This window comes from Podarcis tiliguerta, assembly GCF_965153285.1.
Source record: "Podarcis tiliguerta genome assembly, chromosome: 2".
Lineage (NCBI taxonomy): Eukaryota > Metazoa > Chordata > Lepidosauria > Squamata > Lacertidae > Podarcis > Podarcis tiliguerta.
The window spans coordinates 72,233,996-72,250,681 of record NC_139535.1 but is presented as its reverse complement, the minus strand read 5'-3'; the positions used below and the strand labels follow the sequence as shown (position 1 = coordinate 72,250,681).

Here is a 16,686-nt window from a genome sequence, read left to right as displayed (position 1 = left end):
AATTTCTGGGACCACAGGAGACTCCTCCATAGATGTGCCTCTCCTGTGATAACAATAAATGGGCTCATGATTGGCACATAGATTGCATTTTGTTTAGCTAGGGAGATGACTCAAGGGTTTGCATTTGAATATAACCTTCTGTTTTTCAGCTAGGCAACTCAGTAACCCCAGCGTTTTAGCCTCCCGTACTCTTCCTGAGTGAGTACCTCATTGGTGTTCTGTTCTACTTAATGAGATTAATATGCCCGTCCCAAATAGTGCTACATCCTTGTTTGCTGGCCGCCTGCTCTCCTCCTCTCTTGAGAAACTTCCTCTGCTTAATTTCAATTAGCTTTTGAAACTGGAATTAAAAGGGAGGAGCAGACTGGTTCTGATTGGTGTTCTTGTTCCTCAGTTCCGAGTGTGGCCAACTAGTAAGTTAAAAGCCAGAGGAGTAAAGGACACTGGAAGAGTGTGCTTATCTTCATTTTATCTGTTTGACGCTTGATGTTAATCGCTTAGTCACTTAATAATCAGTAGGCATTTAAAACAAACACTTTATTCATCCTGCTTAGAATAGGTGTTTGGTCAGCTTCATAAAGATTCAGGTTCAAGTTTTGGAGAATAACTTCCTTTGTTTTTGTTTTTTTCCATTCTTACATGAGTCATACCTATGGAGAAAGATTGCATTATGGGACAGTAATGTTTACACACCTTTCCTGCAGTGTAGCATAGGGCTAAGAGACTGAGCTATTAACTGGGAAGGCCTTGGTTTGAATTGTGCCTCTGCTATGAACTCCCTGGTTAACCTTAGGTAAATCACTCTGGTCTCAGCCACAGCCCCCTGCCATCTGCAGTATGGACAAGAATGATACCGGCTTACATTACAGGGGTGCCACAAAGACTACAACTAGATAATGTGTGTGAAGTGCTTTGAATGTTTGAAATTGCTATACAGGTGTTAAGTATGTATTGTTATTGCTTCTGCAAAGGAAAAAAATTGCGTAACTTGTACTTTCCTCACACAGTTCATGATGCAGTTATGAAGGTTTAGCTGGCTTCAAAATGTATAACAAAACTATGAAGGTTCATTGGTGCTTACCAATGGGCAGGACTGGCCATTCCACTAGAAGCAATTCATCTCAGGAAGTAGATGTTGGGAGTGGCAGCAGCCACAGCCCCTTTCCCTCGCCTCTTGAGCTCCTGGCGATTCCTCTCTGTCAGAGATCAGTGCCACAGGCCTCAGGCACACTGGAGGATGCCATACCATTGCCAGTGTTGACTTAAGATTCAACTGCCAGTCCATTCAGCTTCCGTGCATGAAATGGAGGGGTGGGCCTCAGGGCACCATCTTGTCTTCTGCCTCAGGCAGCAAAATGTCTTGGGCTGGCCCTGGTATTTGTGGTAACTGACGGGAACTTTCGGCTTGCTGTTTTGGGAGAGTATTCCTGTTGCTGTGCTGCATTGTCCACAAGTCGTCACAATTCTGTGGTGCAGTTCTGCGGCGTTGTGCTCTATGCTCCCACCCACACAAAGTGAACTAAGTGAGCAGGGAGAGTATTTGTGTCCCCCGTGGCTCTTTTCCTTCACTCTACAGCTGTAAAGTAATGGAGTCCTGCTGCATAATGAAGTATTTCATTAAAGCTGCCTCATTTACTTTGTTTTTGGTTACATTTGTTATTTCAAGCAGTATTATTATAGTGTATAAATACAATTATTTGTATAAAATATAAATGATTCTGGTGTTTTTGCATAGTACTGGCAAGGTGAGGAGGAGAGGGGCCTACAACTGTGCCTGTAATTACCCGTGTGATAAGCAACATTGGAATGTGCTTCACAATGCAGAGCACCATGAAAGAGTACTTTGGCCCTTATGTTCTGGCTTTTTGAGTTGTAGCTCTATGTGACAGTGTGGATTAGGTTAGAGTGCTGGATTAGGACCTGGGAGACCAGGGTTCAAATCCCCACTCAGCCATGAAGCTCACTGGCACAGTTACTCGCTCTCAGCCTAACTTAACACACAAAGAGTTTTTGTGAGCATAAAATGGGGAGAAGAGAACTATGTACGCCACACAGAGCTCCTTGGAGTACAGGTGGGATATAAATGCAATAAAGCTAGAAAATCCAAAATGTCTATCTCATTGGAAACTCTTTATACTGTCGAATCAGTGGTCCATCGTGCTCAGACCCTTGTGCCATCCTGTCTACACAAACTGGCTGTGGCTCTCAGGACTTCAGGCATTTTTCTCAACTGTCTCTGATGATGATGATGATAATGATGATAATTTATTTCTACCCCACCCATCTGACTGGGTTTCTCCAGGCACTCTGGGCGACTGCCAACAGATGAAAAATGGAATAAAACATCACACATTGAAAACTTCCCTAAGATGATGTGGGTTGAACCTGGGGTCTTCTGTATACAAAACATACAGTTTACCACTGAACTGTGGCCCTTCTCCATCTTTTTCCTTAGGTGTATTGGATTAGATATAATTGGCCAATGGAATTGGACAGTTTCTAGAACTCCGAAAAAACTCTTCCCTTCAGTTGAAGAAAAATATGTTTTAAATGTCACTCTTTTAAAAGGAAATGAAACAGCAGTGTGAAAGATGTTGGCATCTTCTGCAAATTCTGACCCATCATTGTCTACACAAAAAAAAAACTGGCAGAGCAGCATTATATAAAAAAGTGTGACAGGGCAATTTGGAATAAAATATTCTCCCCCCCCCCCCTCTCGACCTATGTGATACCGTAAGTCCTTTTAAACCTTCAAAAAATCTTGAAATGATCTTTCTGCACCTTATTCCAGAAGTGTTAGTCTTGGGTGGCAAAAATCACAAAGTGTCTTGTGGCAGCTTAAAAGGCTAACATTCTTATTATGGTATAATCTTCCATGGACTAGACGGCACCAGGTGGCATAAATAAAATTTGTTAAGTTTTTAAAGTAGCAACACTCCCTGTTGTTTTTGTCCTTTTTTCTTCTTCTGTACTCAGCACATGATTTTAAAAATGAACTGTGACTTTTTAACCCACTCCTCCCCTTTTCCTTCATTCCTTTGGACTAGGATGTGGAAGGGGTTGGCTGAATTATGTGGCCTGCTTCTGTTTGATTCTAAACAACAAGAAGAACAATCAGTCAAGCAAGCAAGCACATAAAAGCACAACTACAGACACACTAAGCAGGATTTGTTATCCAGTTTTGTTGGCTTTTGTGTGAAGGTCTGAAATAGAAAAAGTGGCAGTGGATTCTGTAAAACTGCGAAATTATCTTGCTCCTTTAAACCTAGAACAGCAACTTCTTCTTTGTTAATATTGGTCATTGTGCTGTTGCACATTGTTTGTAACAATAATTAAGTGCTAAGTTGTAAGACAGAAGCTATCCAAGTAGGCTTCTGCTTGTAAATGAGTATTTTTGCTGTAGCTGATGCCACAGTTTGATTTCTCCTGTATGACTCACTTTAGAAAGTCATCTTGGGGATGTGTGAAAAAATAAAGGGAATATTTTAAGATAATAAATAACTTTATGTGTTCTGTGTAATCTGAATAACAAATGTTGCACTTTTAGTGTGGGCTGGGGGTGGGGAGTTAAAATTAAGGAGGGCTCCCCACTGCTCTGTTTGGGAGGAGATGAGTAATTATCATCTGGTGGCTCCTCGGAAAACTATTTCAAACCTGCAAAAGTTTTAAATTTGGAAGCTAGAATGTCAAGGCCTTCAAGTGATTGAAGTATTGGGGAATCAGTTACACAAACTGAACATCCATATTGGAACTCTGGAGGAAGCTAGACCAGCACAACACAGGTTAGTTGGTCTTGCCTGTAACTCATCTCACTTCCTAGAGAGGATTGATGGACTTGGCTGTGCCCTGCCCCCCGCCCATAAAAAGAGTTCAGTGATGGTGGGAAGAAAATAACCTCATTGGCCTATGACCAATATATGCTTTTAATGTCAGAATGACCTCATGAGCCAAGTTTCCTGTGTCTGCAGTGAGGTCAAATGCAACCTCAGAAGCAAACATTATAAGGTATTGGACTTTTAAGAGGCTATTCAATAGGCTGTCTAATGGGAGCCAGAAAAAGATATCTGATGGCAGCTCAGGGAGGACCATTCAGTTCTTGCAATAATGTTGGATTATCAGTGAGTTAAGACAAAGGTGTTGCTCTTCCAAGGGTCTGCTCTCCTATCCCTGCTATATTGTGGTATTAACAAGCAGCTTTTAGTTGGTAATTGCCAATACTCATTACCATCACTTTTCATTCTGCATTCTTGGCATTTCCTGGCACTACAGGGTCACCAGGTAGACATTACCTGTGCTAAGTCCAGCCAACCAAGCTTCCTGGCTCTTCTCAACAGAGAGCGCGCACTAGCTTGGAAAGGGGCATAAGATCCAAGATGGATGAAAGATTCCTTTGTAATCATAATTTAAGATACTTTGATATCCAGTGAGTGGGAAGCTCTGGCAAATGATAGGACCAAGTGACAGCACAGACTCTTGAGTGGCTGCACAGAACGATAGAGTCCTTGAACAGCAACGTGAGTAGAGTTGACAGCAGCACGTCTACTAGAGAGGTGCATAGATGTTGCACATCTAGTCAGTCTTTTCTCACCTGGGATTGGCACCTGCAGCCTCTAGAAAAAAACACGTTTCTGATCCAAGTCATCTAAAGGGAAGTTCCAAGCTTGGTAGCTTCCACTAAGGCTACAGGTACATTTACAGATCATGCATTCAACTACATACAGAGCTGTTTGGTGCATCTAGCTGCACGGCAGGGCAAATTTAAGTATGGCCCATGCTACCTTGCAAATCCATCCAGTAAGAGTGCTAGCAACCACCATGGGGTAAAAGGTTGATTGATGTTACCTTCTGTAGAGTGCATAGGAGAGGAACCTTTTATGGTTTTATTTTAAGCTTGAGTAATCTAGCCATCTCTCTGAGAGAACGTGGTGCTCTTGCCAGGCCCATGGTATTGTTTCTGGCTGTTCTAACTGTTTAGGATTTGAGTGCCTGTGACCTAGCATTACTAAAGAAGCAAAGATAAATTATCCTGTGGTCATTGTTTCAGAGCAGTGACCCAAGGAAAAGTTGGAACTCGCTCGCTATTAAATAATACGCTTCTCAACATGCTTGATGGGTGTGATTAAATGTTGTCCTTTCCTAAAAGGTATTGAAGGGTTGGGTGGGTTTAATTTGCTTAGCCTCGGAACCTGTTTTCAGTGCTGTGGTTTAGCTCAGGGGTGAGGAACCTCCTGTTCCGTTGGCCTAACTAGTTCCAATATAAGCCCCCCCCCAAAAAATAACACCTCCCCTTTGCCAACTTGCCCTGCACCCGACATATGTGGTGTCAGGTGCAAGGCAGGTAAGGGTATGGTTCCAAAGGAACAACTAGGAGCTTAAAATGAGTTCCAGATTGTTCCTGTGCAAGCAGGCCTTCTTTGTTGATGGTGCCTTTTGGGTGCTCCCTTACTTTGCAAGTATAGATAATGATTTTATCATTGGTGCTTGCAAAGAGTTGTGCCTTTGACCACAACAGTTTGATTTCAAACTGTGTAGCTAAAGGAAAATGAGTCACCTGGCATTGTTGAATCATTGTGTGATTGACAGTCCTGTTTCTGGATCCAGTTCTATACCCGTTTCATCAGAATAAATTGGAAAACAGTGAATGCCCTTGAATATGTGCAGAGTCCTATAACTGGACTAACTATGGAGTAACTAGAGTCCTATAGTTGGGATTTTGGGGTGGGGGATAGATCTGCAGGTCAAATGGTGCAAATTCCCAGATCAGAATCCCTAATTTTGTGAACTAAGCATATGGATTTGTGCATGCACCATGTACTACCGTCTTGACTTCCCTGTATGGATTCTCTCCTACTTCCCTTCATTCCCACCCCTGGATTTGTGTGTTGGGTAAAGAAAATAGCTGTGAGATTGAATTTGTAAAAGCATTGGCCTTTCCTGCATATATTCTCAGATATATCATGAGAACTTTTATTAGTTTTCATAACTAAAGATATTGACATTGGAGGAAGGAGGTTTGCAGGTACCTCCCAATATCCTTTCCAAAAGCATTGTTACATGGTGAGCTAGTATAGATAATGAAGCTGAAAGGTCAAAAGTTTATTTATTTATTTTGGCCTGTAGTAGAATAGCCTTTTAGGAACTGCTATTTAAAAAATAGCAGCAAGAAGCTCTCTATATCCAGTCCTTCCTATTCCTATACCGTCATACGGCTACAGAAAATGCCCTTTTTATGCATCTTGCTATTTTAACTTTATTTTCCAGTGTCTTCAACTGGTTGGCCTTATATAGTGTGAAAAATGAATGCTTGGCTTCAGTTTTAGCTTGCTTAATAAGTTAAAAATCACTGAAGGGCATAATTTACTGTGTTTGAAAGGATCTTTTAATAGAACCAGAGGCTCTGAATTGACAATGTTCAATAGGCAGCCCCCCCAAACATATGGCACAATGCAGGGCCATTCACCCATTCACCCATATCAAACCTCCTCCATATCAACCCACACTACATTATGTTGAGAGCAGGTGCACTGCAGAAAGGTATCCGCAGAGCAAATAACTGAGTGACTCAGTTCCTATTTTTTATTCAGGAGCTGGCAAAGTCGTATTTTCTTCTGTAATGAGGTGTGGTGTGTGTGTGTGTGTGAGAGAGAGAGAGAGAGAGAGAGAGAGAGCGCACCATATCAGTTGCTGAAGGATGAGAGAATTTAGCATTAATAACAGTGCATCATAAAAGTCTTGTGACGTTTTTGTGGATTACAGCCACTTCATCAGATATGTGGAATGTTATCAGATGGATGGGGTGGAGAATCTCTGGGGCTCCCAACTCCCATCAGCCCTAGCCAGCATGGCCCACGGTCCAGGATGATGGCAGTAATAGTCTGGAGAGTCACAGCTTTCCTGTCCCTGGTGCTGGGAAATAAATATGTCAGCTGTGAGGTCAGAGGCAAAGTGAAATGCAATAAATTCAGGTAGTTGTGATTATGTTAAAGGATAAATGTATGTATAATAACGATGTATAATAGTTGTATTGACTATTCACCAAACAGTGTTAAATGCAAATTATTTCATTTGTCAACACTTGTCAGGTTTTTAAACAAAAAAACAATTTTCAGAGTGACATTCAACCATGTTGGTCTGCTTGTAGAAGCAGACTTCTCCTTCTTTTCCTCCCCTTGCAGCCCCCTGCATACCCCCAAAATCTGCTGCAGAGAATTGGGGGTCTCGTTGACTCTTGCTCATTCAATTGAATCTCTTTAATTGTGTGTGGTATATTTTAATTAAGCATCTTTAAATTAAAAATCAGTCTTCTTTCAGGCATCATGTAGTGTAATCTTCTGTGAGATGAGATTACACACACATTTAATGTTGTCCCAGGCAGCTGTTTTTTAACCCAGTTATGGTTAACATAGCGCCATTTGTCATGCGGACATGGGCCTAAACTGAACCAGTTCAGATGTCTTATTGACCAAAGTATGCCCCTTGTTTGTGCATATTCTCCCTCCTCCCCACACACCCCACCCCAGTGCTGGCAATAAATGCATCCTTTGGCCGAAACAGTCTCGTAGTGTGGCTTTACTGGGCATTCTGGAGTATGTAGTTTAAACTATGCATTAACACCCGGAATGTTGGGCATCAGTATTTTGCTTTCTAGGTACATAACTGGATTTGCAGTGTGGAAAAAATGTAGTCTTTTTGTGAGCCTTTTCAGAAAATGTAGCAGTCCTATTTCTCTACTTCATCTCCCTGTGAATGAAATATCTTTAAGTAATAGAAATTTCCAGAAGGCGAGGGCGGGGCGGGGCAATCCTTCTTTTAGCCAGTACAGTGGTACCTTGGTTTACAACCATAATCTGTTCCGGAGGTCCTTTTGTAAACCAAAACAGGTTGTAACCCAAGGCACACTTTCGCCAATGGGGCCTCCAAAATTTTTTTGTTCATAATCCAAAAAAAAAATGAGTTGTAATAAAAAAAAAATGTTCCAAACCGGGACACGCACTTCCTGGTTTGATGTGTTTGTAAACCAAAATGTATGCAAACCAAGGTACCACTGTATATTTGAGGCTGGAGGCTAGGATTGAAAAATTCTTGTTAGATCAGATTGCAATGACCTTCAAATGCATAAGCATTGGTATTTCTCTTCTGGTTCCATTCAGTGGTTCCTGTAAAGAACTGGTTCAGTGTATTTGCCCCCAAATTTGAATAGATTTCCTGAACAGAATGTTTTGAATTAGTTTCAGACTTGATGTTGTTCACTTATATAAAGTTCTGCTTCGTTCTCTCATAGTGTCATGCTTGCCCATTATCATCATCATCATCATCAACATCATCATCATCAATTTTATTCTTTACTTCCTAAACCACTGTCTGAAGGTTAGCTACATATAAAGTGATTAAAAACAGTTAAAAACACAGACACATTTAAAACAAGTCTACAACCCTAACAGGTGGGCATGAGGTAAAGATCCATTTATCCAGCTGGCAAAGCCTTTCTGAACAAAAATACCTTCAGCCATTTCTGGAAATGGCAGATAGTGGGCTTCCATCATATCTGTTTCACAGAACAGGGGCAGCCACACTAAAAAGCCCTGCTGTGAGGTACTGCAGAAGAGGCTTTTGAGACCTTTGGAAGTTGCAGGAGAAATTCTCCTGCAGACTGCAGCGATCTACTAGGGAAAATGGATAAGACTGCCTCTCAAGTGCCTTTTACTTCTGCTGGTGCCAGGCAACCATGCTCTCTTAACAGGGCTTTTTTTTTTTTGTTAGGATGTGGTCTGTATACCCAGATATAAAAATATATTCATTGTCTAATTTGGCTTAGGTAGGTTGAATATTCCTGGTGTTTTCATCTTGGAACCAATTCGCGATTCTACTGATGTATGGACTATGCTGCTGCATAACTGATTTATTGACTTAACTTGCAGAGTCAGTCTCCGAAGTGATGGTGTGTGCAACTATTTTCAAGACTGTTACACATAATTGAAGCCTCCTGCCTTCCCATGCTTATATGCCTCCCACCACCTATAAACAACAGAGGTGTCAGCAGATTTGGGAAAACCCCAAAGTTTGTAGGTACTTAACTCCCTCCCAACCCACCTGTGCCCCCCCCTTAAAGCAACTGCATGAAAACTCAATGGGTCATTTGTTGCTGTTCATTTTTTCTGTGGGGGAGCATCATGTAATCCTGCGAGGAGAATTGGACTGATTGTTTCTCCCACCTCCTACTGCCCAAACATAGTGCTTGTCTCCTCATCCGTTGCATGTGAGAACTAGCCCTAAGTGGGCATGTTGTAAATGGGTGTCAGCTAATTTACACCTGAAATTTTTATCCTTAGCTTGGACAGTTGTGGAAGAGGAAATGTGCCTTGCTCTGACTGTATATTCCATCTCTTACATACTGTAAGGGCCAAACTAGATGAGATGCCATTCACACAATTGTTTAAATAGCTTAAAAAAGTACATAGCAGACTTGGGAGGCTCATGAACCATATCAGGACTCTGGGGAGTAGGGGGAATGTTAACCCTTTGCTTCCTGCTATGATTCTGATCTGGATCTGGGCCTCTACACCTGCTATCTGCACTGGAAGAAAGGCTTCCTTTGTTACAAATTGGGGCTTTCTTCCAATGCCCATCCACTCCATGCAAAAAGAATAACAACAGAACAAATCCAAACATCCAGTTCTTATCCCTGGTTGTTTAAAAAATAATAGCTGTGGATTCAACTTGTTCTTTGTTCACTTTTTTCATCTGTTTGGTTTCTGTGTTTAACAATATTTTGCCTATGCCTGAAGTGCCTCTCAGTTCTAGAGTGCTTTGTGCAATATAACACAGTGTGATTGAGGTTGTGGGTAGAGGAAACCTGTGGTTCAAACTAATAGACTGAATATACCGCAGTGAAAACTTTTCCTCTCCCGTAGTTCAGCGAACAACTGCACATTTTTGTAAATTTATCTGTTAAGTTTCCCCCCCCATCTCCATCCCTGTCCACCCCCCTGAACACACACCTCAGCTTTGTTTGAGAACTTGTGGAGTGTAGGTGGCTAAGGAATTTCATTTCTCTTCAGTGACTCACCACCAGAATGATTCACTTGTGTATGGAGAGAAAAACGACCCTGAGAGGCAATTAAGTGGCAGGCTGTGCTCAGAATGCTTCGACTGTGTGGCATACGCACAAACCCGCGCCCCTTTCATTTCTGCTACCCTTGCCTCTGTTGCTCTCCTACCTCTGTGGTGGAGGTATGCCCTAGAGAGCGGGTTGTGCATCACTTTCCTTAAGAGGTGGTGGCCATGTACATCTTTGAGAGGCATGTTGCTGATCGCACTGCAGCATTCTACCAGATTTAGCAAGCTGAGGTGTTTGCTAGCAGGCAAGCACAGACCTGACCCCAAGGTTTGCAGAAGTACAAAAAGAATCTGTAGATGGGGGGGAGGACCCATAAAAGATAAAAACAGTGGACACAGTAGGATGACTGTTGGGAGGGGTGAGGGAACTAAAACCTGGTCAAAGCAGAAGGGAATGGCGTATCCTGGAAAAAGGGCATATCTGGCTGGCTGGAACCATGAATAGAAGCTTTCAACAATGCCACCTTTTGTTGCACTTGCCAAGGGTAGATTTTAAGATTAAGATATACTTGATTTCAGAGGAATCAATTGCCTTTGTTTCTGCCTGAGCCACTGTCCTGGGCATTTTTTTTTCTGATTGGAAGGTGGCAGAGCCAGAGCAGTAACACATGCAGCATTGCATAAAGCAGCCTCCGTTGGGGAGTTCTGCATGATCTGATGTGATCAGGGAGATAGTGGGACTCAGTAGAGTTGCCTGGTCTCTGTGGCGGCTAATTAGAAGGAGGCAAGGCCAGAGCAATGAGTCATGCAGGCTCCCAGCAGGCACTGTCCGCTGTGAATGGCTGCTTTGAGTTCATAGCATCCAGAAAAATTATTTCACAAATTTATTTCTTTGTGGCAGATGAGTATTCCTTGGTGCAAAGTTTGAGAGTTGCACTAGGTTAGAATAGTGATGAGGGTATTAGTCTTAATAACTTTGATTCTCAGCTCTGACCATGATTGTCACAGATTCGCCCCTCCGCAAGGTGTCAGTTCTTTCTCAATATCAATGCTGGTTTTCTTCCCAAGTGGTGAGCTTCCAGCACAAACAGCATGGCTGACTAGCAGGACTATGGGATTTGGAGTTCAACAGCACCTGGAGGGCCACAGGTTAGATACTCCTGCTCTAATGGGTTTTAGGTGCTCCCTGGGGTCATATGCAGAGGAAATTGACGAGCACTTTCCCCAGGACAAATAATGTCAAATGGTAACACTGCTGTTTATAATGCAGATGTACTGAAAAGGGTGAAAGAAAATGAGAAATATATTGCTATATAGCTGGCAGGTGTTTCTAGCTTGCCACATTTGCCATGTAGGCCCCAAATAGTACAGTAGAGTCTTCACTGGCAAGCATCTTGTGGAGATAAGTAGATAGACCACTGGTCAACTTAATTACTTTTTTAAAAAGAATCCTTTATAAAAGTATGAATTCTCTTAATACATGTAACATAATGTCTTTACCCCCTTAAATCTGTTTTCCCCTCCACTGCCCTGCCAGTGACATTCTACAGATGATAGTCATTTAAGACAATTTAAATAAAAAGTTCTGAGAAGAAACTTCCTTATTTCCAGAGAAGACATCATCCTTCTCATTAAACCACCCCAACCCCGAAATGTTGACAACACATTTTAAAATCTTGCAGTGGGCTGTCTCTCCCTCCAAGAACACACTTCCTTTTATAGTATCCACATAGTGTTATTTTTACAGCCTTCAGCCTGGAGCTATTTCCTGTTTCCAATTATTTAGTTACACGCCAAAGCCCCTCTCTTTCTCCTCCTGGCTTCCTTGCCAAGTTTGCCAAGGCATTATTGTCATTTCAGTGAGACGACGCCAGTGCTGAGGTTTTAATGGGCTGTGAGCAGGAAGTTTAGCTATTTCCTCTGCCTGTGAGGCCATGATGTCATGAGCTGCTATGGGGCTCTTTATCATATGCTGCTGTTGCTGTGGTCTGTGTGGAAAGAATGTAAACAGTGCTTTCCAGATGTTCCCAGGGAAGCTGCGGGTCCATAAATGGGCCATTTTGTTCAGGAATATTATAAATGAGGGGAAAGATGAATCAGGCTGTAAAATATGTATAGCTCTGAAAATGTCAGATGCTACAGACTTTGTTGAGGTGATAAAGTCCTCGTCTCTCTCTGGTTGTGTGTGTGATCTGTTTGTAAGGAACCACACACGCATACAATTGTGCCATGCTAGAAGGCTGAAAGTGATTCTTTTTTCCAGTCTGATTAAACTCTTCACACCGAAGTGCTTTCAGATGCAGGGCTCTCTTCTGATACCTAAAAATGGGATCTTGTGTTTGGAACCAGCATGAATTGAGTAAGCTATCTCCAGCTGTCCATTCTACTGCCATACTGTTACAATGTTTATAGATCAATTTCTGTGGCTTGCAATGGATAAAATACTGCTAAAAACAGCAGAACAAGAAAATATACAAGACCAATTTAAAACAGTAGAGGCTAATAGCATCCACTGATTACCATTTCAGCTTGAAATTCTTCCTGGAAGCAACCAAAGAGCTACACTTACATTTCATAGGGGTGGCCTGGGTGGGTGGTGGTAGGTTATTACACAGTCTATAGACCAGAGCTGTCTTGGAAAAGGGATTGATTGTCAGGTCTCTCTCCTCCGGTTAGTCAGGGTTGAGAGTGAGACACAGTTAAAAGAATAGGAATTCTCCCTCTCCCTCGCTCAGTTTCCTTCCCGTCAAACTTTAGCTAGTAGTAATTGCAAACTAGTTCACTTACATAACTGAGTGAAAATATGTTTTTTGCACTCTGGTGTAAAATGAGAAATGATGTTGTTGGAAAACTTAATGGAAAAATTCTAAGCATCATTCAGCTCTGTTGACTGTGTATAGTGAAATGCTCCACCTGTTTTATAGCATTTTTGTATGTGTGTTTTTCCAGGCTTGACATCTACAGGAAGGTGCCAAAAGACCTTACGCAGCCAACTTTTACAGGAGCAATTAGTAAGTATCCGTGTGTGCATTTGCCTTTGCAAATCTCTGCTCGGTTCCTTTTTGCTCCTTGATTTAAACAGTATGATTTCCCCTCTAGAGGTCCTTACCATAATTCAGCAGGTTTGTAACACAAAAGCTTGCTGTGATTTTGCACTGAATGGCCAATAAGATAACTGGAAGAGCCAGCATGGACGCCCAGGCAGTACATTGGTCTCAGACCTGGGAGACCCTTCTGAATTGTGCCATGTTGGGCGGCTTTTGGAAAGTATTTTGGATGCTGGGGTGAAAGCAACTAAGTTCCTTCCAGAAAATTTAACTCAAAGTAGAAGGCTGTGTAGCAAAAGCCATATTGCTGTTTATAGCTAGAAAGTGACAGTCAGAGTCCCACTCCTGGTATGCCCCACAGAGGAACTTACACTCTTCAAATAAAAACGTCTTGAAGGTCCCAGGCCACAGAGAGGTTAGGCTGGCCTCAACTAGAGCCAGGGCTTTTTCGGCTGTGGCTCCAACCTAGTGGAACGCTCTATCACAAGAGACAAGGGCCCTGCAGGACTTGACATCTTTCCGCAGGGCCTTGACATCTTTCTGCAGGGCCTGCAAGACAGAGCTGTTCCACCAGGCCTTTGGTCAGGGTGCAGCCTGACTCCCTCCTTTGGCAATCTTTACAAAACTTTAGTTTATGGTTGCCATCAATTTTGATTTTAATTAATTTTTATAATGTTTTTATAATGTTGCACTATTTTAGTGTTGTTAGCCGCCCTGAGCCCGGCTTCGGCTGGGGAGGGCGGGATATAAATAATTTATTATTATTATTATTATTATTATTATTATTATTATTATTATTATTTGTCCCCAGCCTTTGTCAGCAGATTGCATGGTTTGGGACTGACACCCTCTTCTCTTGGTACCTCGTCTCCTTTCTTCTTTGCAAGGTTAAATATTATTGGCTGAGTAATGCAATTTCACACCATCATTGCTAGTGAGCATGTTGCATGTATCAGTATACACATTGAGTTGATCCTGCCAAGCCTGTAATTAGATGCCTATTATTGCTTTCCTGTTACACACCTGTTTCCTTTAACTGTGTAGGTGAACCCCAAGTTTACTTATTCCCCTAGTTGGGTTCATTAGCCCTGTATATCCTTGCTGATGCAGACAGAATCACATCCCTAGAACTTAGTAATGCTGAATCATTAAGGAAGCAATATGAAATAGCATAGAAGAGTCACTTGACAGAAGATGAGATGTTCTACCAAATATTTAGTGGTGACAGGCCATTTTATGTTAGAATGTCACTGTCTGCTCCCTTTCCTCCTCTAAAATTTAGATTGCTGCTTTCACCATACTGCAGCTGGTCATATGTATCATATGGTTTAGGAGAAGAACATTGCTTGAGTTACTGCTTCACATAATGTGTCTATGCTGTGGTTAGGAAGACAAATTCCAGAACTGTTATCCGTGATAAGTGCTAGTTGTAGTGAGACCCTCCAAACTGATTAAGGTGACAGGAAGGGAGCATACAGATCCCTATTTTACTTCTGCACCCAGTCCCCCCAACAAACCAAACCAACCCCCAAAAGGGACGTCTGCAGTGGTGCTGTGATGGCAGCCACAATAGCTGCTGCAACATCTTGGCAGTTTTGTTTTCCTCTCATTTTTTTTACAGAGCAGGTGCAAAGTTCAAGACAGTTGCACTGACCATCTTTATTTTCCAGTGTGCCAGATAGTACTAGTGAACATGATTGCCTGGAATTTTACTCCTCGAGAGTGCAACTGTTTTGTGAAATGTTTAAAAGGAAAAGGGGGGGAAAGAGGAGAGGCTGTTGCTCATGGAGTGCTGGCATTTAAGGGCCCCTGGGCTGTAGGACTCTAAACCAGTGCCCCATAGTCACTATTGGTCAGCAGTGGTTAATTCAACCTTGGGTTGCTAACATGACAACCCTTTTTATTTCATGCAAAGTAATTTCACTGTTCCCTTCTGCACAGATGAGAGCACTTATGGAGTACTCTATCCAATCTTGGGAGCTCAGGTCATGGCAAACAAAGACAAATGGGAAATTATTCTTCTTAGGACAGCCACCAAGATGATTAAGGGTGTAAAAGACTAATCCATTGAGGAAAGGAGTGACCTATGCTCATGACCATATATGAAAAAGGGTATCTGAAAGAAGAGAGGTTGTTCACTCTCTGAGGAGAATGGGGTTGTTCAGAAGGGTGTTCTAAATGGCAGAGCAATTCAGCAAAGTAGCAGGATACATAGGGATAATGCAGAATATTTGTTTCCTTGGAAAGATTGGAGTGGAGACTTGATTAGAGTAGATGGTCCACAAATCCCTCCCAGCTCTGCCATCCTTTAAACTATGTGCTCTTGGCAGGCAAAGCTGAGCTTGAGACATAATTCTGGGAAATCTGGGACTATCCTTGGGGATCTGAACCTTTTAGCGTGTGATCACTCTAGACAGCAGATGCTTCCATCAAATGTAACACCATAGTTCGTGAAGGGGAGATGCATAGCATCTCAGCAGTGTACAGATTGCCCCCTTACATGTTTATAAACACACCCCTGTCCTCTTCATCCTTTACAATGTTCATAAGACCAGCATATCTGCTATGTACGTAAGAAGTTAGCTGACCAGTCAAGTACTTAAATGTTCCTTTCTCATTAGCCCTGCAGTAGGAGTTCTGCTCTGCAGAGATGGCAAAGCCACATTCTTGTGCTAAACCTTTTTTGCACAAAGGCTCAGCCTTCAGTACATGGGAAGCTGCCTTCTGCTTATTCATAACATTGGCTCATCTCGGTCAATATTGTCTAGATCAGTGTTTCTCAAGGTTGGGTCTCCAGCTGCTGTTGGACTACAACTTCCATCAGCCCTAGCTAGCAGGTCCAGTGATCAGGGATGAGGAGAGCTGTCGTACAACAAAAGCCGGGGACACAAGCTTGAGAAACACCGCCTACATAGGCATCAGATTTCTCCAGGATTTCAGGCAGGGGTTTTTCTCACCTTACCTGCAGGTGCTGGGGGTTGAATATGAGATCTTTTGCATGCAGAGCATGTGCTCTACCACTGAGCTACAGTCACGTTCCCTTCCTGTTCTGAAGTAACTGTATAACTGTCCATTAAGAAGGTGGCATAAATCAGCATTGCTGGAGAGCCCTAAATATACTTGAGGTTTCACAACTGATACCGAGTAGTTTAGGTACTACTTTATGGGGTTTGGGGGGGGCGGGAGCCTATTCCTAAAAGATTTTTTCAAAGCAGGGAATCATTTGCACCAACAGCCCATTTCTGTTGTAGAGTAACTTGCATGTGTCAGCTGCCGAATGCCTTCCAGTTCAATGCAGTGTGTAACTCTGCCAAGGTGCCCATGTTTGGAAATGAAGCATACAGTGACATGGGCCCTGGCATGTGACAGTTAGTATCCCACTGGCATGAGCGATATGACATATTGACAGAAGCAAGCAGTTCAGAAAGTGGCTCTGTCAATCTCACAGTTTAATACCAGAGATTAATCATTATAGTGCACTGGTTTGAGCATCATAATGAACTATACACACAGGTCCCACTTTACGAACACAATGCAATCCCTGGAAATCATTCACTAGGTGAGCGTTTGCATGACGAGTCAA

At 42.4% G+C, this 16,686-nt stretch overlaps 1 protein-coding gene across 1 annotated transcript in view; it reads left to right on the top strand.

The window, feature by feature from the left end:
* Positions 1–16,686, top strand: part of ERGIC1 (endoplasmic reticulum-golgi intermediate compartment 1) — a 74,847-nt gene that overhangs the window by 10,685 nt on the left and 47,476 nt on the right. Inside the window, exon 2 of the mRNA XM_083430971.1 lies at positions 13,006–13,067. Coding sequence (XP_083287097.1) covers positions 13,006–13,067 — 62 coding nt within the window. The remainder of the gene's footprint in view (positions 1–13,005; positions 13,068–16,686) is intronic.